The following is a 26,319-nucleotide window of genomic DNA, read 5'->3' as shown; positions in this document are numbered from 1 at the left end:
CAAAAAAATTTATTATTCTTCCTCAGGCATGTTTTTGCATTCCAGATCTAAAAGAACTATCTTAATGTTCGTAAAGTTTACTGAAAAAATACCATAATCCTCCCCACATATATTTGCAATATTATTTGTCATAAATCTGTCAGCTGATATTTTAGAAAGTTGAGGTTGAGAAACTAACTCAGCTGAGACCTCCAGGCAGCCACTTTAAAGTCACTTTCTTCCAGAATGTCACAATACAGTAAAACAACTACCTCAGTGTCAGGAAAATCCATGATGGGAAAGTTCACACCATTTTAACTCTGGGGAAATCAAACCACGAGGTGGGAAACCACAGACTTTGCAAATTTCACTGTTATCAAAAAGAATTTCTTCTAAATTGATGATTTGCAAAATCTTTTCATACTTTTAGACTTGATAAATTGGATGACTGTAGTAGCTAAAGAATTGGCTGCATGGTCACACTCAGAGTTTTGGTAACAATGGTGACTGGCTGGCCAGTCACCTCTGGGTTGAACTGAAATCCAAAGAAAGGATAAAGGAGAAGACCCAAGGTGTAAATACAACCTTCAAAGCAAGGTTCTTTTTTAAAAACCCCACAGGAACAGAAAGCAAGGAGCCTTCAACATTAACAAAAGGAAGGGGGGTTTGTGCTCACAATCAAACAGGTATATTTTGGAGCTGGGTGTGTTGTGGTTTGATATGAAACAAGCTCACTTGGCAATATAAAGCTCCAAAGAAACACTGAGAAATGATGGAAGCAATTCAAACATCTTTGTGATCAGCACAAAAGGAAAGTTGAAATAGCATCCTGAATAGAATGATCTTTATTTAGCAGATTCTTGCATTAATTCCACCACTAAATGCTGAGCTTCACAAGGAGAGAATGATACTTAAAACATCATAATTCTCCAATGAAACAATGAAGAGAAGACAAGACTATAATCATAAGAAACCAAAAGGGTAGATAATGCTGTGACTGGAATGTGAGGGAGTGCTGAGTCACTCTGCATTAGGTGCTGCCATAGTAACTATTTACCAGCTGGTTGGGAATGAGGACAGACTGAAAAATTTGAAATAAAAATAATGCAAATCCCAGCTTGAAATATATTTCATATGCTTTATAAATATTTAACAAAATTCAATACTTCTGAAAGTTTATTATATTAATATTACTTGGGGCAAACAGATTATATTGGACTACTGAAGAGACACATAAATGTATTCAAGCAAGAAATAAACTGATTTATTCCCAGCTAGGCTAATGTTACTGTATGTAATTGTGAGAGAAAGTAGGAACTGCTTTCTATTCATGGGGAAGCAAGAGTTCTGGTAGTAACAGCTTCTGGGGTGGGTTGGAAAATTTAACATACTTTAGAGAGGTGTAAGCTCAGATTCCTTCACCAGTTTTTTCCTGATGTTGCCTCCTGCTCTATTAGGAAGGTCACTGCTGCTGGTGGCTTTAATGTCTTGGTGGCTGAAGGTCCCCTGCAGGAGAGATAGCAGTGATTTGGGGCACTTTTGTGAATCATAAGATTCTGGGTGGTTTCCTAGCATGGAAACTTTCAGCATCATTATGACAGGTGTCTGTCACCTCCAAAGGCAGAATATCCATTACTATTATACCAGTAAGTGAGAGCACTTAAATGGGTGTTGAGGTGTGGACAGTTTCAGAAAACTGTAGGTGGACCTTTTGATAATCAGTTTAGCCAAGTTTGCCTTGGACTGTAGTTACAGAAAAGTAGAAAGCTAGCAAAGGTTTTAAAGTCAAGAATTAGAGAAAGGTTTATGAGAACTCTGCAGAGAGGCAGGAAATTTGTGGTGAAACACAGGAAGTCACTTGCCTTTTTTTAATTTGTGTAGAGCTTGGAGGAGCTTCTGCAAGAGATGCTGAGGTCAGGAAAGCTCTGCTTTGCAGAGCAAAGGCAGACACCTTGCGGCTTCCCAAAGCAAGGGCATGGAGGCCCAGGTGGGATTTGTCGTGCCAACGATCTTCACTCCTATGGTAGGTGAACAAAAGGTGTTTCCAGGACTCATTGTGCAACTGCATGCTCAGATCTGTTTGCATAAATCTTAGTGAAGTTTTAAAAGATGGTACTCTTTGACCAGTTTCCTCTGATCCCTCAACTTCCCTAAGGAAGTATTATTTAAAGATACTCATCTCCTCAAAGATCAAGACATCCTGAATCATAGAACATTTTGGGTTGGAAGGGACCTTTAATGGTCATCTAGTTCAACTCCTCTCCTGTCAGCAGGGACACCTTCCAATACATCACTTTGCTCAGAGCCCTGCCCCACCTGGCCTTGAGTATTTCTAGGACAATTTGTTTTGTTGTACCCGTTAGATTCAGTATTGCTACTTCAGGAGTCCAGAAGCAGGGATCAGTTAATGACTCTGGTGGTTCAGAGAGAAGTCTGGGCTTGCTTAGACACAGGAACTTTAGAATCCAGGAAGCCTGCAGAAGATGAGACATGCTAACAGCCTTCCAACACAAAATTTGCCACAGAGACACAGGTAAAAATTGGCATAAAAACTGTTTTTCTTTCTCAAGAAAGAGAAGGCTATAGGAATAAGCTACAAATATTCTTAAGTAAAACAGATTGTGCAGTACTTAATCTATAATCTGTCTCATTCTTAAGCAAAATAGATGTCGGTAGAAATTATTTTGCCAAGTCCTATTTTATAGCTGTTATATTTGATTTTATGGCACTTGAAGATGTAGCTGAAGTCCCAATTACTTTAGAGGCATTTACTATGAGAATTGTAGTCTGAGGAAGCAGATACAATTCTCTTTGGTCTCCAGCTCACTTGTCAGAGTGCTTGATGACGATTTTCTGCCTTGAGACTGAGTCTTGAAAGACAAAGAGCCCTTGACTAAAATGGACATGACAATTTCATAACAGCTTTCAGGAGTAGGCAGTGATGGCTGTAATACAAATTACATCAGGTTTAATCAGCTGCTGGGCTTCTGTACACAGGTAGTTTTTTTAAGTCCTTCTCATATTGAATCAGAAGGAAATTACGTGGTGAAATTTTTTTTTTTGCCATGGAATAGTAATTCTTAATTTTCATATGTTTCATTTTCACCTTTAAGAAAACCAAAAGCTTTTATCTGCAAAGAAAATGTTTGTCCTTCACAGCTGTAATCATACCTGAACTAGTGCTAATTCCTGGTACAAGCAGAGAGTTTTATTGGTGTATCTTGGCCCATGTTCTCAAAGAGTTAAACAGCTGCATATCACAGCTTGGAATAGGCAGTTCTGCCTGCTGCGCAAACCTACCATATTAGTGACTCAAACTGCTGAATAAAAAGACAGCTGAATAAAAAGACAGCATCTCTTCTACTCTTTGGCATTCCCATCTTGTTTACTCCACTGATACTCTGATTCCCAGAGGGATGCAAGACGTGTTCTCACCACTGGTGCAGCCCTTTTAACACCTCCTTCTGCAAAGCCCTTCATGTGCCATGGGGCTAGGACGTTAGGTTTTTTACACCTAGCTTGTTCAGGGAACAGTCAAGAACACAAATCTGCTCTTCTTTTTTTTTCTTTTTTCTTTATTTTTCTTTTTTTCTTTTTATTTTTCCATTTAAATAACGAGCTGTATGATGAGATGTCTAGAGGCAATGCCGAGGTGTCTCTGCTGATGAAGCTGGGTGTGTTTCAGCATCTCTGATGGACTTCAGCACCGCTGTAGTGCAGGTCAGCGGCCAGCCGCAATTTCATCGGCCCAAGGTGAAAATAAAGCCATAAAGGAGTAAGTTTCTCCCCCTCTCTCCCCCCGCCGCTGCTCATGGAGAGGACAGGAATGCTCTGACGAGCATCCGCGCACCAGCGGCAGCGTAGCCTCTTTTAGGAGGGCTGCGGAGGCCTCGGCAGGATGGGGAGAGGAGGAGGGCTGTTAAAAACGCCGCCCTCCGCCGGGGGAGCGGCGGGGAGTGTGCGGAGCGCGGCGGCCGGGCCGGGGTGCGCAGTGCCACCGCAGTGTGCGGAGCGCGGCGGCCGGGCCGGGGTGCGCAGTGCCACCGCAGTGTGCGGAGCGCGGCGGCCGGGCCGGGGTGCGCAGTGCCACCGCAGTGTGCGGAGCGCGGCCGCCGCAGGGATGCTCGCCCCGCTCCTGGGCTCCGCGGGCTCGGGCTGCCTGCTGCTGGGTGAGTGCTCCCCCGACCCGCCTCGGCAGCGGGGGTTTGTCCTTCTCCCTGGCTCCCCGCTCCTTTTTCCGCAGCGGGTGGGGAACCGCTCCCCGCCTCGGCACGGTGGTACCGGCCCGAACCCTCCGAAGCGGCCTCTGGGCCCGCGGTCCGGCTCCCCAGGGCCCTCCTTGCTCCGGGATAAAGGGCACTGCAAGCTCTTGAGAGGGAAGGGCAGGCGGGAGCGGCACTCGGCATGGGGATGGGGTGATCCTCGGCGTGATGCGTGCGGAGGGGGCCGGCACCATGAGCCGCTATGGCAGTGGTGCAGAGAGCTCGGAGGGATGCATTACATAATAGCTCTCAAACAATCCTGCTGGTTTGTTCCACCGGTCCATCTCCGCTAAATTTGCTGGGGCACCTTGTTTGTAGTGGGTATGTGGAATAGGGTGGCGCGCTTGGAGGGGTGTGTGTGTGTGTTAAGAATTGTTGGGCAGAGGGTGATGCTGGATCCTATTGTTTTGTGGGCAGGCAATGACGATTCCAAGTGGGTCTGCGTTAGGAAATTCTTGCAAGTCTGAAACAGAAGGATTTCTGTAAGGTATTTAAAGGTTCATCATGAATTAATATGCTGTGCTGATTTGAAATTGAGTCCTTTGAATCTGCGTGAAGTGTCTTTTCTAAAGAAAGGTAATGTTCAATGTCTGTGCTATTTCTCCCTTTATGTACCGAAGAGCTTCCCTCTAGATAGGCAGACTTTCAAGGAGAAGAAGTACAAAGGGGAAAATGATTTTAAAAGACAACATCTTAGCATCATTAGGTAAACGTTCTGAGGGGAGTGTTGATAATGGAAAATATTGTAATTATTTATGTTCATGCCTACTTGCTATTTTTGATTATGAAAAAGGATGTTTCACACTGAAAAAAAAGGGAACCTAAAATTGCTTGCCTGAATTTTGCCTCTGAAAATATCCTGGTGGCTCTTATTAAAGCTGCTTATATCAGCAGCTTGGATCAACTGCTTTAGAACTATAGCAAAACTTACACAGTCAAATATGAGGGAATTACATGGGTGAAACAGAAAGGAGGACTTGGCTGGGAAACTGTGGGCAAATGTTTTTTACTGTATTTTGGGCCCCAAGGCCCCAGGGACTGCTCTGTGCTCCATTACACTAGGCTTGTTTATGACAACAGGAGGAGAACAGGACCCACTGGGAACAGGTCTCCTGTATGAGCTCCTACCCTCAGTCTTCCACATCCACCCTGTGGTATTGATTTCTGTGCTTCACATCTCAGTGTTTCTGCTGTGTCCCAGCTCCTCTCTCTTGTGCATCTGGCTATCCCAAAATGTGGGGATATTTAATGCTGTGCTCACTTTATTTCAGTGTGAACATGACTTTAGCCCAGTGTTTCTGGCTGCAGAATAGGTGCGCTCAGAAGACAGATGTGCTGTTATTGCCTTTTGCAGTGGCACTGAGATGTATGCTGCCACAGGTCATCTCTGGGAGATGGATCCCACCAGAGAGCCAATGGCTCTGCCTGACCTGGCAGTGTGGCATCTGCTCAGCCCTGGAGCAGCAGCTATTGCTCTCATGCCTGGTTTTGGCTTTCTGGTGGCCCCATCCCATCAGTCACCACTCCATGTTGCAAAGGAGTCACTGTGGCTGTGCTGATTTACTGAACAAGGGGCTCCTTGGCCATTACAGCCCAGTGAAACATTCTTCTTTAATTCAAATTAATTTCTGGTGCCCTTAGACAAGTTTTAACAAGTTGAGAAGAGGTCTATAATGTTCATCTCAATGAGATAATGGTAGAAGTCAGTGAAAGACAAAGCCAATTATTTCTTACTGTGCAGTCTTGGATGGTCTGATGGATGCAGGAGTGGTGTAGTAAACAAAACACAAACTTAATGGCAAATTCCTCTAGGGATTTGGACATTGCTGGTTTGGTTGAAATTGTCCAAGAATTCACCTTACCTCTTGAATCTCTGATATTTCCTACTTTTACTCCTCTGCTCTTCTCTTTCATGTGGCTGCAACCATGAGCTTTTGCCTGCCCTGTCAGTCCTGCCTTACAGTAATGAAGTTTTTGTTCTCTTGCCTCCTGGCAGCAGCTGGAAGCCAGGCAGGCACCTGCATTCATGTGTGGAGACACAAGAAGGGAAGTCTGCCATTACAGTGTCCCTTCCCAACAGCACCAGTGCATCTCCAAATATTTCTCAGTGCATGTTTGCAGAGGGCTGGGAGGTTCCTCTGGGGTCACAACAGACTTGTATGATCCCACTCCTGATCCTGCCTCTCATGCTGTGACACAGGAGTCCTTGGTGATGTTTTGTGTACAGAGGAGATGCCCAAGGCTGCTCAGCCCAGACTGTGGAGTGCCAGATGTTGCACTGGAGGCAAAGCCCATAGTGTTGGTTGAGGTATATTTAGTTGCTTTTATTCTCCATCCCTCTATTACTTCTCCATTTGAACATTTGCTAGATACCATCAAAAGGAAAGAATAGATGTATTTGTATTTCCCTGCTCCCTCACAGGAAAATACAGGACATAGTAATTTTTCTCTGCTGCTCTGGACTAATCTGAACATTTATTTGATTCTTGTCTTCACAATAGAAGTATGGATATTACAATTCTATTCAAGTAATAAAAATAGGAAAGAAGCTTTGAAGACAGATGGTAAACTGAATGAACTGAATACCCTCAGAAATAGGAAAGCTGACTTGGGAGAGAGCCAGGAACAAAAAATACAACATTACATCAGTGAGGGTATAATTGCCCTTTTGATGTCACCAAACACCGCAGAGCACTAGAGAGTTTAAATGTTTCAATGTGAGCACATTTCTGAGAGCACTTTGAGAGAAATATCTTCTTCCTTCATCACTGCACAGTTGTAATCAGCACCTCAATATCTTATAGGTAACTGGAGGCAAGTCTGGGTGAGATGGAAAGTGATGCAGGCAGTTACCTTTTGATGAGGGTTCGCAGGTATCCAGGGCAGCTCTTTTCCCATGGCTTTGTTCTTAATTTTGCTATATTATTTCTTCATATAGACCCAAATAAAATAACTTAGTCACCCTCTTCCTGATCAGAAATTAACATGAAAGAAAAACATCTGTTAATTTATTCTTTTATTTTTAAGTTCTCTGCATACATCCTTTGGAGATAGGCCAATACAAGTAATGAGGTTTTTTCCATCACTGTTATTTCTGTCTCTTGTGCTACTGTGCAAAGCCAAAGCCCTGCAGGTCCTTGGCACTGGGACCCATCAGTCTCTGCTGTTGTCCCTGCAGGGCTGCAGGTGCTGGGAGCAGGGACAGCTCAGAGGAGGGACAGTGCAGACCTCTGCTCCTGCAGCTCACTGGTCTTGTCCCCTCTGGAGAAGGCACTGCTGGTCCAAACTGCTTCATCCTCTCACCTCTTTTCCCACTCAACAGGAGGGTTAGCAGAGCTTGGGAACCCAAATACCCTCTTACCCCGTGAAACCACTCAAACAGAGTGGAGATAGGTATAACAGAGAACATACAGCTATAATATGTACATATAAATATGCTTGAAATATACATGCAAAATCCATGCATCCCCAGCAGGGACCCTCATGCTCCTTTCTACACTTTCCTGCATTTTTCTGTGAGCCATGATTGGCTCTCCAGGAGCTTTTCTTCCCAGATATGCTGATTCAGAGTATTTGCAAAGGCTTTTTGGAGACTTCAAGGAACTGAACGTTGATTCCACACAGCATGATACAGGGGAATGTTTTGATGGGCTTGGATTGATTGTACAGTGTGCCACCAAGACATACTGATGACAAGTCATTTGCTGTGTCAAAGCCTCCTTGCACCATAAACATTGTCACAGAGCCTCCAAGGTGACCTGAGGCTGGTGGGAAGGGGGGTGAGGAAGCAGACCAGGGGCTTTGCCTCATTCTGTTTATTCCTACACTCTGTACATAGGTAAAATTGTAAGTATTTTACCATCCTGCTGGAGACTGCACTACGACAAACAGGGTAGCAGGTGTTGAGAAAGTAAGACACCGGGATGAGTAGGAACTTTTAGTCAGGAAAGTGTCAAAACCACAGGGGTAGTTCAGCACCTGTAAGCTGGTCTCCAACTCCCTGCTGCAGCCATGCTTCAGCACCCTTTTCTCACTGCTTGGGCTTTTGCAAGCAGTGATGAACCTGCTTCAGCTACAGTATGTAGCAGATACTTTGGAAAAGCATGGCTGAAAATGCAGCCCCTTCTTGTCATGGGCTGAGTCCACAGCAAGGTTTGGCAAAACCCCAGTGGTGATTCCCCTAAAACCACCTGATTACTTCCTCAAACTCCCCTGTCAGCCACACGGGGTTTTTCTCTCTTCTGTGCTGTGTGGGATATTCCACTCTCATAAACATGGAAAGAAGCTAAATCCAACCAACCTGTTCAAGTAATTTTCTTCCATTCCACACCACAGGAAAAAAGTGTCACTTGTAAAAAAAAAGTGTGTAGCTCAGTGGAAATCACTGTTTCTCTAGGAAAACCCCAGATCAGGGAGGAAAAGTTTTTATTCAGACCTGTGTGCCATGGTGTTGCAAGACTGCAGCTCACATTTCCCTTTGCTCAACAAAGCGGCTTCTGTTGTGTAGATAAAATCTCAGAGACACCACATATGAACTGCAGTGAGGAGTTTCCACTAAGTACTGCATAGTCATGATGCAAAATCCGTGCTGGATGAGTTTGCCTCTGAGAGTAACAGGCTCCAAAGGCATTTGGGGATTTTTAGGTGACTTTTCTCTCTGAGGTCAAGTGGATCACTTGGCCCAGGAGCAAAAATTCCAAAAGCTGGCGTTATCATCCCTGGAAGTGCTAAAAAACCATGTAGCTATGGTGCTTGGGAATATAGTTCAGTGGTTGGTTTCGCAGTGCTAGATTAACCATTGGACTCGATGACCTTTGAGGGCTTTTCTAACCATAATGATTCTATGATTCTGTAATTTTTAAGACATAACTTTGGGTCAAGAAGCAGAAGCACTGAGGTGGTAGGGACTGTTGTAGCACTCTGGGGCTTCAGGATCATGTCCAGGGAGGCTACAGTTACTGGTGACCAACATGGGACTCAACAAGATGGGCTTCTGCTTCGTTAATCTCAGGAAACCATTTATTCAACACAGGAACAAACTCAGCTTAAATCCAGAGGCAGAAAGTCCAGAACAGAGGCTGGGTGATGGGTTTTATGGGACAGAGCCAGGGTGGAGTTTAAGGTTGTGGGCTAATAGGGGCACAGCAAGGGAGAAAACCCAGGGGTACAAACCAACCAGAACCCCTGGCTGATACCCCAAGAGGGTCTGGGGTTGGGACAATTCTTCCCGGGTTCACAGGACACATCCCCCCAGGCAGAGGGATGGAATTTACTCTTCCCGGGCTTTAAAGCCACTCCTCTCACTTTAACAATGCTTATCTGAAACTAAATCTCTGTCTCCCTGGGCGGAGGCACCTCACACCTGGTGTGTGGTGCCATGTCAGCTAATCCTTCCACAGAAGTGTGACTCTTCCTCCTGTGAACATACTTTCATTTGGAAAGTTCTAGAAACTACAAAATCTTCCAAGTTTCCTCTCAGACTTCCTTATGACTAATCCAGATCCTGTCTATTTGGATGTCTCAGCTAAGCTATTTGTTTTTCTCCCAATGTTATCACCCCAGACAATGGCACAGCCTTCCTCTCTGGGACAGTTGTCCACGTGTTAGATCTCTGCCTCATTCCTTCTGCTCCTGGGGCTGTGCCCCCTCTTCAGCCTGGTGTCTTTTGCCTTTGGAAAGAATGGGTTTTCCCTGCTGAGAGCAGGGGCAGTGTATGGATGGATGCAGAAGGCACCACAGCTCACTTTGGGCTTCTGTTTGACCTGCTGCTGGATGGAAAATTGCACAGCCTCCACTTCCTTTCCTGGCAAGCCACTGTGCTGGTTCATGGCCAAGAATCAAAGGGGCAGAAATGATGTTTCCTTCTCCCACTAGCCACTAGGAAATTGAGGATGAGTTGTCCACATGCACAAGGCAGGGCAGCACCTGGGCTGTGCCTACCCATGTGGGCCAGTGATGGTGCCCAGGGAGGGACAGGGCCTCTGGAACAGCTTCTTCAGGGAGGGGCCTGCATGTAGCTCTGCATGGTAAGGGTCAGAGCCGCACTCCTCTCCAAAGCAACAAGCAACCCCTTTCTAAGCGCTATGAAATCCCTAAAATCAGCTTCAGGAGCCATACTGACATCTCTGTGACTGCTGGGATGTCCCACTCGCTGTTAGATGGCCCCAGCCAAAAGCTACAGCAGGGAAAGCACTGAGATGTTTGCTAAACTGGCATTCTTTTTTTTCCCCCCCCATCTCTTAGGGCAAGTATGAGTTGGTTGGCACGGGAACCAGCACTGAGATTGCTAAACTGATTTAATTTTTTTTTTTTTTCCCTCTTTGAAAAATTATCTAGAGAACAGTCAATCATTCTGCTGTTGATTGAAGTGAGTTGGAAGCAATCTAAGCACTGAAATTACAGATGTGAATGATGCAGACTTAATGTCTTTTCTGCAGAAAACAGTACTTAGTAATAAGTGGAGAACACATTATTTCGTTTGTTGTATGATTTTTTTCCAATGATGGAGAAAAAAAAGATAAATATATAAGAACCCCTTTTGAAACGTTAAATATACTTTATTTAGTATCTCCAGTTGCTGGAGGTTAGGAGTTTTTCCTTTTTTTTTTTTTTTTCTTTCTCTGAATTTCCCTGTCCGGCCGGGAGCCAGCAGCGCCCCTGCCGGCCGTGAGCGGAACTGCACCCGGGGAGAGGGGAGACAGCCAAGAGAAGGCTGCTGGTTCTGCTGTTGGTTGTTGTTGTTGTTGTTGTGCTTTGTTTGCCTTTGTTGTGTGTGTTTGTGTTGTTGTACACATACATATTAGTGAAGCACTGTTACTGCTTTTCACATATCTTTGCCTGAAAGCCCCTTATTCTCAAAGTTACAATAATTTGGAGGGAAGGGGGTCACAGTTTCCATTCCAAGGGAGGTTCCTGCCTTCCTTGGCAGACACCTGTCCTTCAAATTAGGACATGAGGTCTGCTTTTTCCAACCCAAATCTTGATGTGAAACACCTGATAAAGTATATTTCTAGCCCAAAACAACACACTGCCAAATGCTGAAATAGCTCCTTGGAGCTGAGAGCAGCTTGTGGATAGCCTGTGAGCACCAGCTTGTGAAAGTCACCCAAGTTGTGCCAGAGTCCTGATGTCCCCTGAACCTTTTTTCACTGTGGATGTCCCTTGTGCACCCCATTCATGTTACTGCAGGGCAGGGACACCTGCCGCTAAACCAGGTTGCTCCAAGCCCCGTCCAACCTGGTCTTAAACACTTCTAGGGATGGGGCAGCCACAGCTTCTCTGGACAATCTGTGCCAGGGCCTCATCACCTTCACAGAGAACCGGGGTTTTGAGGTGCCGGGGGAGCCATCCCCAGTGACCTCCTCCCTCTGTCTCCTTGGAATACCCAAGTCCTGCTTTCTTTCTGCCTGAAAAGAGTCTTTTTGTGCCACCGCCTCCTCTAGCCTGAATCTCCTGCAGCTGAGAGGCTGCTGAGGGTGGTGTGATGCTCTGACCTGCCAACAACAATTCAGGGCTGTGTTTCCTTTTGGAAAAGGCATTTGCATATCCTCTATTCACTTTATTTGGTTAAATATATTTGAAAAGGCAAAAGCTTTCGGTCATTGAGACTGCAGAATGAGCCTTCTGGGGGCCTCCTCCATCTTAACCCTTTGGAACCTTGCTCCAGCATCTTGGAGGATTTAAAATATCCAGAAAAAAGATATTTTAAAGCTGTTTTTGCAGCAGGTATGGGGAAGGAGGCTGGAGACAAGGAAAGCCCTGACAGGGGTCAGCAAAAATATGCCGTATACCTTAGAATTGAAAATTCACTTACGTGCAGCCTCAGACTGACTTGCAGAGAGTTTGCAAAATTTAGCATGGACAGAAATGTTTTCAGGGTGACTTGAAAGTACCTATGAAAACAGGAGAGCAAAAGCAAGTTACAGCAGTATCAGGCACAGAAAGGTGCTGGGTGCTTCAGGGTGTGGGATCAGCTAAGGGAACTTTCTGGAAATGAAAATAGAAATAACCTAATTGCTGCTTTAGTTAAGAAAATAAATAAAAAATCCTGAAGCAACAACAAAGATCCTGAAACATAAGCCAAGTGTTTAAAAATAATTTAAACAGTGTAATTGCTTGTTATTAGTGTCAGGAGAAAAAAAAAATCAGCAAAGTATTTAATTTGGAGTATTTAAGGACATCTCAAATCACAGCTCAACCACAGATTTCTCAAAAACCTTCCATGAGAAGATGCCAAATCCCCCCTTTTCCCTCATTTTCTACCACAGTGCCAGGCCTTGCTGCCAGAGGAACTGGAGTTGGGTGTGCAGTGTGGTTAGGGTCTCTGGCTGGTGGATGCCATCCCTGCTGACATTCCAGGGTGCTGAAGAGATCCTCTTGGACTGGGCCAGGACATGGCCCTTGCACCTCACTGTGGTGCACCAACCATGCTCAGCTGCAGTGTGGAGACTGCTTCTGGATGCTGTAAAGTATTATGAGGATGACAGCTGGGAAGAGATGCATAAGCAATAAATTCATCAGCCTGGGTTTATTTTTGTTACTTTGTCATCAGTTGGCATCCCTATGGCATAAGGAAATTGAGTGCTAGAGGGAGAAAAGGCAGAAACACTTGCCCAGTAACATAATACTAATGTTCCTAATTATTGAATTAATCCTAAGTTTGTGCTGTATGCTTCCTTCCTGCTGCTCTTTGGAAGTGGTCAAAAATATAGGCGGTATAAACATAAAAGCATAATATCTGACCAGAAGATATAGAAAGAAAAGGAGACCACTAAAAAGAAACACAAGGCAGTTCCCCTTTCTCACACATTATTTGAATTAGTGGCTGGTTTATATTTCTACTTGAGGCATGATTTTCCACAGATGGGCCTTCAGGAATGTAGACGTACTGTTGGCAGATTTCTGTTCTGTAACTGAAGCTATTGCTCTGGTTTATGGGAATGTTCTGAAAACCATAGCAGCAGCTTGGATTTTTTTGAGTTATCCTCAGAATTTTGAAGGGTGAAGTGGAACTCTTCCATAGAGCAATGGAAGCTCCCAAGCTGTCTCAGCTCTGTGTGGTTTCCTGGTGGTACAGCCTTGTTCAGCTGCTCTGATGACTCTACATAGAGTCATAGAATAGTTTGTGTTAGAAAGGAGCTTTAAATTCATCTAGTTAACCCCCCTACAATGAGCAGACATCTTCAGCTAGACAAGCTTGTACCAAGACCTGTCCAACCTCACCTTGAATGTTTTCAGGGCTGAGGCATCCATAGCTGCCCTGGGCAACCTGTGCCCGTGTGTCACCACCTTCCTTATAAAAAAATAATTTCTTATATCTAGTCTGAATTGACAATGTTTTAGTTTAAAACAATTACACTGTATCCTATCCTGTATTCTCCTGGCTATAAGCAGCAATGTTTAAAATTCAACTTTAATCTGCATCTCTCATTAATTTTGATAAAGTATAAAAGCATGGAGAGATTCCATAGGTTACCCTCTTTTATAGGATTATTTAGCATTGGCTGGGAGCATTAAAAGCACTGTGATTTACTGATATATCTTTTTTTTTTTTCATGGATTGGTCAGGTCTCAAAAAAATCCTATACAAGTCCTTTGAAGTCTTTCCATTGGTTTTACTGGTAGGTGTGTCTCACTGGGTTTAGACTGAGCACAAAAGGTGAAGTCTAATTTCCTTTGTACTTGTATAAACATCCCTGCTACTTAATGCTTTAAGGTGAGGGCCAGTTTGGAGCAGATTTCTACAGACACAGAAGTCACCCACATCCTGGTTTGAAGCTTAAAAGGGTTTTGTGGCTCCTATTGCCAAGGTGGGGTTCTGGATGCTCAGCATCTCAGTGCTCAGCCCCACCAGCCTTCAGCTTTCTGTTCTGCAGGGCACAGCTCACACATCCACAGGAGGATCTGAAAACAGAATTGAGCTGTTCTTTGTGCTCCCATGCCAAAAGATCTCATAGCCAACCTCTGTTTATGGAGAACTGTGTGCTTTCTCTTGGCTGTGAGTCCAAACAATGAGGTTGTCTTCCCATAAAGCCCTGTCCCCATCACTCTGCCCTGCAAATTACCTGGCAGAAAATTCTGGGGCAGGGGGAAAGCTTTTTCTCAGTGTATTACTTCAAGTATGCTTACATTATTTTCCTCTTAAGGTAGGCAGCCCACATTCAGCTTCCTTGCTTTGCTCTCCCTCAAATATCTCCAATGGTTGTTTGAGTGAATCCATACACATATGTATGCAATGGAAACAAGGCAAGAGAAAGGGAATTACTGCTCAGGGTATTTACAGAGGAGGTAAAAGGGTCAGACACTACCATGAAACACATACTTTACTCAACCTCACCTATGCTGAGGGAATATTGCCCATGGTGAGCTTCATCTTGGTAGGCCAGACCAGCCCTTACCAGCAGGAGTTTGAAAGAAGAGCTCCATAGCACAGTATGTTGTTTTTAATCCAATATTCATTTGAAATCAGGATTCCCACATCCCCTTTAGGGCATTTCATAATGAACACAGTTATGCTGAGACTGTGGGCTACTGGCACTGAAACCCCAGCCAGTCCAGGGCTGTTCATATCCCTGAAATATTTTCCTGACTACAAAGATTCTGTCAGGCTGTGGCTCATAAGGAACAAAGGGACAGGAACCTGAGCTGGTGAATATTGCTGAGGTCCCATTAAGCCAGCACTGTGATGCTGATTTGCACCTGCAGACCATTCAGTCTAGTGCTCCCTGCCCTACCCTGGCACTTTGATGAATTAAGCCTGATTGCAGAACACCCCCATGTGACCCCAACAGAGTGATATTTGACAGTCTTGCCTGAAATCTCATTAAAGTCTCTTCATTCATGGGTGTTAAATGTTCTTTGAGAATTCTCCTTTATGAACTCCAATATCACAAGTAAAATTTAGGTCAGACAGAAACTTTGTTAACTGTGGTAATAGTGAGTCTTCAGACAGCTTCTCTCCCTCTGCTCCTGCCTTTTCTGCTGAGCGATTGTGGAAATCCAGCCAGGAAAAAAAGGAGTTGAGGAAAACAATAATTTCAGTGTTAATAATGTCAGATATTCAGCATCTGGAAGGCTGGACCTCTCAAATGCCTTCCTAACAGCCAGAGTCCTAAGCAGGAATCGAACAGTAAAAAATGAACAGTAAATAATGTGATGATACGGAGCAAGGGCTCCCAGGGGCCCAGGATTGGCACACCCGTGTTATCTTTGCTCAGGAGTGGGGAGTTGGAAGCTATCAGACACTATTGGCTTTCAGTTGAAAGGAATGTTCTTGTAGTTAAGATAGTATCTCAGCCAGATCTCTCAAATGTAAATGTAAATAATTTACCATGACAAATGAATTTCAAAGTTCTGGTCTTGTTATTTTGAGTGTAAATGAACAAAACCTGGTTTAGGCTGAAATACCAGGGTGTTGGGTTTTTCTTTTAATATATATAGCAGTATAAGGATGATGTTGGCAATAGTTACTCTCCTACTGTTTTATTGATTCAGGGGATTTGTATTTATTCTACTCGATCATCACAGAATGTTTTGGGTTGGAAGGGTCCTTTAAGGTCATCCAGCTCCAATCCCTCTGCCATGGGCAGGGACACCTTCCACTAGACCAGGTTGCTCCAAGCTCCATCTAACCTGGCCTTGGACATCCAGGGGTGGGGCATCCCCATCTTCTCAGGACATCCTGATCCAGTGTCTCACCACCTTCACAGGGAAGAATTTATTAGACATTTATTAGAAATAATGAGATATTTCCAATATCTAATGTAACCCTGCTCTCTGTCAGTGTGAAGCTTTGTCCTGTCACAAGACCATTTAAATGCCTATACCGGCGCTATGATGTATATAGTTCAGCAGATCTGAATTGGTGGCATAGACTTTCTCAGTGTCAGAAACTTTCTCTCATGATGACTTTTCCCAAAGGGAAAAGAAAAAAAAAAAAAAAAAAAAAAAAAAGCAAGCCGTTTCTAATTTTAAATCGCGCATTTATTTGCAGGAAGGTTTTAGTTTTATACCCAAAAAGCCTTGCTTCGAGTCTGTAAATCCTGCAGTATGACAGAGATGTGTGAAAATACTGCAATATTCAGGAGCCGACGGAGGTTTTTCCCCTCGGGAAGGCGGCTCCGGTGGCCGGCAAGTGGGAGCTGAAGGGTTACAGCGGGCATCGCTGCTGCGCTAATACAGCCTAAGCCGATATTAGCCAAGCTTAACTTCTTTCAGCCGCTTGCGGATGGGAGGGGGAGGGACGCCCCGGAGTCAGCAGTTCTGTGAGGGGACCGGCAGGGCAGGAGCCCCGGCCATGAGCTGACCGGCCGTCAGAGGCACCGGGGAGTCCGGCGGATGGTGAGTCCCGCCGGGGGTTTCATTATTGTTGTTATTATTGTTATTATTGTTATTGCAGCGCGTGTGAGGAGCCCGGGGGCGCTCCGAGCGGGATCCAGGAGCTGCGTTCGGGCAAGGCTCGGCCGGGTGTGGGAGAAGCCGGGAGGCTCCACACGGGACCCCCATCCCAGGCCCTCCGGGTGGGTCCCGGGGGCCCTCAGGCTCCACCCGAGCCGGGCCCGGGGATGCCGAGCAGAGCAAAGTCGCAAAAAGCAGGGCGGCTTTGCAGAGGGACCCCAGTGCTGCTGGGGTGGGTGGGCTCGTTTCGCTGGGGTGTTTCCAACAGCTTTAGTGAGGGGAAAAGCTCCTCTTCGGCTCTGGCTGGAGCTCCTAGCGCTGGAGGCAGCGGGCCCATGGGTCCCGCGAGGCCTGCGGAGCTCCGGAGCGCGGGGTGAGCGCTCCAGCAGCCCTGGGATCAGCGGCGAGGGCAGCTCCTCCTGCTCCCCGTCACCGGGATGGCACCTGCGGCTTCCCTGGAGGACTCTGCCCGCACAGTTCATTGCCCCAGACTCTTGATCCCACATATCGGGGCTTGTTTCCCACAGCAGGAGCTCTGCGGAGCCTGGCATACCTGTTTAGTTGCGGTTGACCTTGAATCCTGTGTGGAGTTTTGGGTCCCTCAACTCCAAGAAAGACATTCAGGTGCTGAAGTATGTCTAGAGAATGGCAGCTGAGCTGAGGAAGGGTGTGGAGCACAGGACTGGTAAGGAGCAGCCAGGGGAGCTCAGCCTGGAGAAAAGGAGGCTCAGAAGGGACCTCATCACTCTGCAAAGGAGGATGGAGCTAGGTGGGGAGCTTGGTCTCCTCCCAAGTAGCTAATGGAGGAACAAGATGAACTGACCTCAAGGTGTGCCAGGGGAAGTTTAGTTTGGATATTAAGAACAATTTATTCACCAGAAGAATTTTTCAGCTCTGGAAGAAGCTGCCCAGGAGAGCAATGGAGTCACCATCCGTGGAGGGATTTGACAAATGTGTAAATATGGGACTTTGGGACATGATTTAGTGGCAAGCCTGGCAGTGCTGGGGGAATGGTGAAACTTGATAATCTTAGAGGGCTTTTCCAGCCTAAATGACTGGGATTCTGTGGCATCTTGCTGGTTTCTAGGCTTTCAGTGTCTCAACTTTCAGCCAGCTAGACCTCAGTGTAGGTTTTTTGCAATGTATGCCTGAGGGATCTCCCGGAGCTGGTGGCAAAACTTGCCTTTGCCAAAGCTATGCAGCAGTGGTAGGTTGGAAGCATTCAGTGTACTGTGTGATGTTGTTCCTACTTCCATGCTGTGCATTCACACTTTCCTCAAGCATGAAACCATGAACATGCTCCATCCACATGGGGGGAGCCTGCTGCTATGTTGGCTGTGAGAGCTCATGGGGGTGCACCTTGGTGTCAGGGACAGAACATGAAAACCTTATCTGTAGCCATGAAATCCCTTTTCTGGACACAGTGTGGTTTCCTGCTTGCTGTGTTGTGTGTGTGCCTTGCTGCTGGTGCGTCCCATCCTTTGGCACTGTGGGGACAGAGGGTTGGGGATGTGAAGAGAATGGGAAGATGATGGTTTCAGTAATTTCAGAGAGTCTCCTGGAAGGTGGAGGGGTCCCTGCCTGCTCCTGGAGGTGTACCATGTGGTGGGTGAGGTGTGGCCCTGGGTACAGCTGCAGAGGTGGCTGTATGCACTGCGGAGCCTCCTTAGAAAACCTTCTGCACCTGGGCAGTGAGAGTGTCCCTAATGCCATGACCTTTTCTGCAGTAATCACTCCAGTTTTACTGATACCATGCAAGAGAGAAACATCAAGTTGTGTTCCTTTAAAAGCATGGTGATACCCTCGTGTACAGAAGAGATTATTTTGAGAAGCTCTGGCTCTTTGCAGGCAGCGTGTTTCAGTTCTGACTGGAGGCTTCTGGCACAGAGCCCAGGCAGGCAGAGGGCATGGCAGGAGCCAGCAGGTCTGTGCAGCAAGCAAGGCTGCTGCATCATGCTGCTCCTGCCCTGACTGCTGTCTCTGCTGCTGTCCCCCACCTGCAGTGGGAAGGTGGAGTTGCTTTCTGTTGGCTATAGAATTGGCATAAAGAGAATTGCTCCTTTCAATAAGCAGTGTTTGGCTATGATATGGTCCAAACTGTTAGGTCTCTCTCTACATCTGCAGCAGAAGATGAAAATCTGTGGTGTGATAACGCACAGGCAACCTTCTGCAGACAGAACAGGCCAAATTTCCAGGATCTTCATGGCTGGAGGCAATGCCATCTGCAGTCTGGCCTGCTTAGCCCTGCTGTGAACACTTGCTGCATAACTGTTGATATTGCAGAACACAGCACAAAATTGAAGTTTGACAAAGTGTTTTGGTCCAGTCTGAGCTGTCAGAGAGACAAAGCAGGCTAACATCTGAACACCTGGAAGTGGTATTCAAAATATTCCTGCTCTTCCCTATCCTCTGCAGGACTAACAAAGGGTTTGCAGCTGGATCAGTACCTCTGGACTCATGCACAAATATTTGTGTTGGTGCATGGGAAAGGTAGGGTGGGTGTGGGAGTGATGGAAGGGGAAGATGGTCAGGAGGACTCCTTGCCCTGGCAGGCCTGGAATATGGTGGGGCATCCCAGTCTGTGTGGGCTCCACAAGTTGTGCTCCAGGCAGGGGTGGAGGTGGGTGTGTGGTGGGTCAGAAAGTCATGCAGGGAGGACATGTCCCCACCCTCCCACCAGGATGCCATCTGATCATGCCAAGTGGGGATTTGCTTGTAAACTAACCACTTTTTCTGATTCTATAGCAGGACAGTTATTTCTGTGCCAACAGCCATGTGCCCCAGTGTGGGCATAAGGCAAAGGGCCCCTCATGACCCAGTCCAGCAGTGGTGTGACTTGGGGTCATCCATCCCACCCTGCTAGAAGCCAGCAGGACTCAGACCTGTGCAGTTTGTACATGCAGGAGGAGAGCAACCAGGGCTGTCCCTTCAGCTGTCCCTGTATCACTGTGACCAGTCTCACACAGTGACCCTCCAGATGCAGCCAAGGCCAGGGTGTGAATGGTCATGGAGAACTGGGAACTGGCAGTGCAGGGACTTGCTTGCGTGGGTGTCCTTGTCTGGCAGTGACATGCTGTGGGGATAGCAGAGACAGTCCTCAACAGCCAGGGCAATGCAAACTTGTGGTACCAGCTTCTTCCCTGCCTGGCACTGTACCCATAATCTCCTTGCCTCCACCCAGCCATGGGCCAGGGGCTTTGTAGAGTGAGATCACCACAGAGGGCCTGGCTATGGCATGTTCATGTGGAGACTGAAAATGAGCTGGGCAGTGAGCTGAGGAGGGGAGTAAATCCCACCTGGCTGCACTGAAGGGTAAGTCCCCTTGTGGTCCCTGCACCTCTGCACTGACACTGCAGAGCCTTCGGGTGACTGGAGTTCTTAGCTGGACCAAAGCTTCAACAGACAGTACTAAGGTTTATTTAAATTCAGTATTTAAAGGTAAACACCAAAACTTTCCCTGGCAACAAGCCATCAAGCTCTTTGCAAAGCACCTTCACATCTCTGCTCTGCCAAGCCAGCTGTCAGGGGCACAGCTTCCTTCTCCCTTTCTATTCAGTGCTTCTTTGTACTCTGCCCCAGATAATTATTTTTACACCATTCTTTAAGCTGTTTGTTTGCTGCCTGACACAGCATATTCAAGAACCATACAGTATATGGGACAATCAACAATCAATGTCAGTAAAAAATAAAAAAAGCCAAAACCCAACAAACCTCATTCTTCTGAAGTTGACAATTGCTTATGGGTACTTCTGGGAAGGAGGGAGCTTTGCAGGTGTTCTGTGAGCAGTGTCCAGAATGAAGCCCCAGCTCTGGCAGGAGCAGTCCCAGGATGCACTGTCAGGATCCAGCCCTGTGTGACAATGCCAGCAGCACATGGCACTTCAGCATGAGCCCAGAAAATATGTGCAGGGTTCACTGCCACCTGCAAGCTTTGCCATAGAGCTCAGTGGCAAATTCTCTCCTGCTTTAGTCACCTCAGTGGGATGCTCCTATGGACTTTGCTGCCTGTGAGCCAGAGAAGCAGGCAGGGAGGGATCAGGCTGTGGTTTCCCCAGACACAACTTTGCAGCCCCTGTGCTAATTTTGGACCCTAGGTGTGTGAGCAGGCTTCAGAGAACTGAAGACATCCAGAAAGCCCCACAACTTTGGTGATTTGCTTTTCCTTCTGGCTGGGTTATGTTTTAGCTTGGAGGAATGGCCTGACTTGCAGTGAGCACACAGAAGCTACCCTGGTGTAAGTGGAACAAGATTAATATGATGTGGGGGATAGTGAGTGCAAAAATATCCACGTAGGTTTTCCCATCTGAACTCCATCCTCTGCAACCACAGGCTGAGGTTTTTAGCCTGGTCAGTGAAACCTTGTGACGATCATGCTGGGGCTGGGTAGCCCCTCAAGGGTGTTTCAGCAGTTAGAGGAGCTTTTGTGTTACTGTGCCTAAGGCAACTGATAGATTTCAGAGACAGCAGAGTTGTTCAGCTTTTCCCTTTTGGTAGGAAACTTAAAATGCTTGTACTGGCTTCCTGATGCTCTGTTATCCAGAGGAGTGGCAGATTTGGACCACATTCCCAGTCAGGGCTTTTCCATGTGTGTGAGTCATAGTGGCTTCTGAAGGCTGCTACACTGCTCTGCTCAGGAGTGCAAAAGGTATTTTTAGGTTGGTCCACATGTTTGATGGGTACTGAGTGGGTAAGGAGGTGTGGGATGGAGGATGGAGCTTTCCATGACGATTTGGTATCAGTGGATGAAGAGGGACTCCATGCAGAGAGAGGAGGATGAGTTGGTGGTCCATGCATGGCTCTGAGCAAGGGGCATTTCCAGACAGCTGGGGGCTGGATTTTGCTCTCTGAAAGATCTCAAATGTCTAAAGTAAGATCTCCGATTAGCACTGAATTATTTATTGAATAATTTCTTTAGGCAAGGGACCAATATGCTGCAGATATTTTAGATACTTTAAATACTTCTATTTACATGTGATTTCTGGTCTCTTTCAGGACACTGAGCTCCTTGTTAGCATTTTTCTGTTTTTAGTGGATGCTTGCAATGATCTTGCATTTTGCTAATACATTTCCCAGCAGTGCAGAGCAGGAGGGAGCAGAGGCCAGTGCTGCTCCTATGGTTGCTTGGAGATTCCCATCCTTTGTCTGTGCCCTGCCTTTGGGGTTGGGGTTGTCAGGAGGGTGGATGGAAGCTGGAGGGTCAGTGAAGTGCCTGAGCCCAGTGCTGTGGTCTGCCATTAGCTCTGTTCCCTGGAACCATGGGGAAATGTGATACCATGGTCACACCCAGGCTGTCCATGAACCAGCTACTTATGTTTTTTTAAGGAGTGAGATATTTCTACAGTCATGCTAGGAGCACATGGTTATTATGCAATTAGTGCTGTTAATCATCATTCACTCAGTGGGGGGAAATTCTACATTTTATATATATTTTACATATATGCACATGTGCACACACAGGCATTTACATCCATGCATGCAGCTCTACAATTGCATGTGTGTAAATACCATATAAAAATGGGACCCAGTACTTTAGCAGCCTTTTCTCTGAGACATTTTTTTCTGTTCTGAGTGAAACTGCCTGTCTCTCCTTAAAAAATAATACACCACTCAGCCAAGTGTATATCACAGCCCCAGCTATATGCTGAACTTGTCTCTTTCATCCATCCCCGTGCTCTACTCACTCACCCACCCACTCACTAGAGGACAGAGGAAAGCACGGCTGGCCTTCTTGCCATGAAGTTTATTTGCCTTATTCTTCTGCAGATCCAAGGCTTGACCTGGATGCAAACCCGTTTTCCACTGTGGGTAGCTCTGTCTTGCTGAATAGGAGGGAGGGCATTGGGAGAGGGTGAGTGGGGAGGCAGGGGCATGGGGATAGTCCCTGGTGGCACTGCTGCAGCCCCATGTCTGCTCCCATGCCCCAGACCCTGAGTTTGGGGTGCACCAAGCCCCCAGCTGGCTCTGCCATCACAAAAGCAATTCCAGCTAAAGAGGCTTAGGTACTATTGAAACTCTGTTCTTTAATAGTCATGTTGGCAAAAGGCCAGTTTCACAGATTGGATGGGTCTGATTCTCAAAGGAAAGCGAGAAAGATATTATTTGTTAATAAAAATAGAATATGAAAGTTATAAACTGCTTTTATAACATTTCTTGATTGTGGGGTGCTTCTCTAGTGTCTGCTCCCCAGAGAAGTGCCACAGCCTCCCAGGCACCATGTGCCAGTCCTCCCTTGTTTGCTATCCATTGCCTCTCACACTCTTATGTTGCCTGAGCACTGGCATAATAATTAAAAAAAAAAAAAAAATTATCTCTAAACCATTTCCTTTTTTTACCCCCCTCTTTTTTATTTTTTTCCCCTTCCCAGTTATAACTCATTGAGTTATAGTGGAACCACAGTCAATGAGGCCAAATGCCTTGGCTTTGAGTCCTGTATTATTATTTGACCCTGAAAAGAACTGTGTGATCTAAGTAAAATGCAGTAATTGTGGTTGTGCACTGGAGAGGCAATTATTTTGCTCAGTGAGTAAAATTAAGCACCTGTAAGAGTTCAGTTTGGTCTGGTTTTGGTAGGTAGGGGGTATTTTTTAATGGAAAACACAGTTTTTATGAAAATGTGCTGTCCTAAAAATCAAAGCAGTGATACATCATGTGGAGGCTGTGGGAGATGGCTTAGGGTGATGTGTCTGAAGGTGAGAGACATTAAATGGAGAAAAGGGCTATAGAGATAGGTCACTTTGGTGGAGCAAAAGCAGGAATCATTTCAGAAAGTTTTAGGTAGTATTAGCCTTGGCTAGATCAATAATCCTAGTAATTGCTGGATCCCATGTGAATCAAGGCTGATTAACCCTTGCAGAGTACAGAGGGTCCCTGTACATGCATCCAAGTGAGCGTGGTGGGTCAGGGCTGTGAGGTCACCCTGGCTGCTCTGGAAGGATGCAGGATGAACAGTGAAATGTTCTGTGTCACTGTTGTGGTGATGTGTTTATATCACAATTCCATGTGTGGGACAGAAGCTCTTAGGTGTCCTGCAAAACTAATTGGTCCAAGTATTGCTGATCTCCTGCTTCATTTTGGGGCTGCTTAATGGATTTCCACACAGCGATTTTTTCACAGATTCAGATACTTCTGGTGTTCCTATTTTCCCCACTTCTGGTGTTCCTATTTTCCCCTTTATGTTTATCACACCCTTTACTCTTTCTCAAGCAGTTTGCAAGCTTGCAGGCTGCCTGGCTTCCTGTCTCACAGCAGGGAATTGTTCTGTAAGGTTTTCAGTAGCTCCCCGTAATGCCCAACAAATACATAATGGCATTTTCTCTGTAATTAACACTGCCTGTAAAGTGTGGCATTACCATTTCCATAAACACTATAGTGTAAAACCATTAAAACAGAATAAATTGACCTGATCTCAAACTGGTTGAAAATGGAAAGGTGGTGAAGTGTCATGAGTTTTCCAAATTTTCCTGTTTAAGTAAAACAAATGAGAAAAAAATCTGCAGGTTTGGATGAAACGGGGCATTGCATTTGTGGCTGAAGCACAGCACAGACTGTGGTAGGAGATCTCATTAGATCTAAAATCTAATAAAATCTAGAGAAATGTGAGCCCAGGTGGCTGCAGAGTGGTCAGTGTACCCCTTCCTCACCTGGATCTAACCCAACCCACACTGGCTTCAGGATGAGAACTAAAGGCTCATCCAGCTTCTCATCCTCTGAGCCTACACAGGGAAAACTCGTGGAGCTGCAGAGCAGAGGCTGACTTGGCATCATCTCTCTGGCTTTAATTACAGCAGTGATTAGGAATTCACAGCCTGTGGTGTCCCAGGAGCTCTCTGGCCAAGCTGGAGAAGGTCAGAGGTACCTGAGCTGCATTTAATGGCTCAGGGGCTTTTCCCACTGCATGCCTACATGGAGTTTGAGGAAAAAGGAAAAATAAGAATGACTGTACTCTGCAAGGAATACATAACATCCCTAAATTCCTCTGCCTGTATGGCTGTGGCAGCCTCTGTAGTTGTTTTCATAAAGATGTTAATTATTGCAACAGCTTTCATTTAAATAAACAAGTGATTTCCAGTGATGCAGTCTGACTAATAGCTTTATGTGTCCCTAGGAATGCTGATGCTCCCTTTCCCCTTGGCAAATGGAAACTCTGTTGTTTCATGTCATAATTCATGATATGTTCTTTCATAGTCATAATTTGAGTGCCATTCGTGATTTGAATCCCTATTGCAAAGTCCCCTGAGCCCTCTGTACAGAGCACTAGGCATGTTTTTGTTCTGCACTGGAAGGTGAGGGAGAGTAGTCCAAGTTTTGCTGGATGCCTCTTTGTGCAAATCTTTTGTCATTGACACCATTTCAAGAAAACAACTATAAATCTCAGGGTCTGGGCTCTGCAGAACTGAACATGAGGAAAGAGTTCAAAAAGTTTGTAGTGTTTCACTGGAGTGAAGTCCCTTTAAATCTGCCTGTCTTTTGATTGAGATGATTTTGATTGAGATGTTTTAGATCTTGTAAATTCTGTTTCCTCAGTGAAATGAGTTAGCAGCCAGTGCTGTAGCCAAGGACATGGATCCATGGTGTCTGCTGATGGGATATTCCAGCTTGCTCTGAGAGAAGCAGAGGGTCTGTGGGCTCTGAGCCATTGCATGTCACTGGTTCTGCTTTGGAGTCCCCCACTGCAAACAGTTAATTCTCTCAGACATACTGAAAAGCTGCTTATTTGGGTTTGGTTTTGTGCTATGAAGTCTTATGTAAATGGCCTTTTTATTGGCTTGAATAAAGGGATGGTAATGGGACACTTTGCCCACTTTCCAGGATAAACTGAATCACCCACCTCTTCACCATCCCACTGTGGATGCAGGGGGGCAGAAGGATACAAATGCCCCAGTAGGAGTTGTTCTTCCTAAGCAGGAATGGAAGGAAGGATGTGATTACATGGCCACACAGGACCAGTAAAATTTTAATTGCATTAGGCATACACCAGTAGTCTGAGACTGTTCCCACACTGGCTTATGTCACTGAACTCCATTGACTGGAGTCACAGAATCACTTCCAGCAGAAAAAGATGAAAACTAAATTGTACAAGAGAGCCATTTGTTACCAAGATAAATAAATAAGCCCTGTTCTGGGGGTGATTGCTATGGACATAGTCTGGTGAGTGACCTGGAGCCCAGTGTCACTGCTGGCTGCCCCAAGGCTGCAGGAGCCCTGCTCAGCCTGGACCCAGACTGGGAAGTCCCCCTGTGCCAGACACCCCCAGTTCTTACCCATGGCTGTGCTCTCTTTGCACTTCTCCAGCACTTTTTCCTTCCTCCCTCCAAACCACTTTTTCCCACCCTTCCTTGCATATTTTTTTCTCTTTTCTTTCCCATGGGAATAATTTAGAAATCTGGTGATGTGAAATGCCATTGGGAATAAATGGAAATGTCAGCATTTCTATGTGCCACATGCACAGGTGCTGAGCTCTGCTCACTGGCACCCAGGGCTGCTTGCTTGTGGGGAACATGAACTACAGCAGACTGGTAGATCCCCCTTGGGCAACAGAAATGGGGCCAAGAGGTAGCAGGAATGGGCACAAAGGTAACAGAAAGGTAGAGAAATGGTGTGGAGAGCATCCTGCTGCTGATCCTGGGCACAAGGTGACAGCAGCAGCTGATTGCTGTGCACTCTGGAGTGCAATGCTGCCTTG

General features: G+C 46.0%; 1 protein-coding gene across 9 annotated transcripts in view; it reads left to right on the top strand.

Annotated features, from left to right (window-relative positions):
* The first annotated feature begins 3,285 nt into the window (after positions 1-3,285).
* The window catches only part of ACSL6 (acyl-CoA synthetase long chain family member 6), a 56,814-nt gene continuing 33,780 nt past the window's right edge, over positions 3,286-26,319 (top strand). For 2 of the 9 annotated variants that reach the window (XM_086851630.1, XM_086851629.1), the window contains exon 1: positions 16,285-16,580. Coding sequence is in view for 3 of the 9 variants with exons in the window: in XM_023936129.2 (XP_023791897.1) it covers positions 4,100-4,148 (49 nt within the window). In the remaining 6 variants the exon portion in view is untranslated. Of the gene's footprint in view, positions 3,755-3,977; positions 4,149-4,544; positions 4,563-4,658; positions 4,729-16,284; positions 16,581-26,319 lie in introns of those variants that run through there. The other 7 variants (XM_086851632.1, XM_086851633.1, XM_086851634.1 and 4 more) reach the window with 7 other exon arrangements.

Source organism: Cyanistes caeruleus, chromosome 15 (genome assembly GCF_971803275.1).
Source record: "Cyanistes caeruleus chromosome 15, bCyaCae1.hap1.1, whole genome shotgun sequence".
In the NCBI taxonomy this organism is placed as follows: Eukaryota; Metazoa; Chordata; class Aves; order Passeriformes; family Paridae; genus Cyanistes; species Cyanistes caeruleus.
Note: the sequence above shows the minus strand (reverse complement) of the source record. Positions and strands in the feature narration are given on the sequence as shown.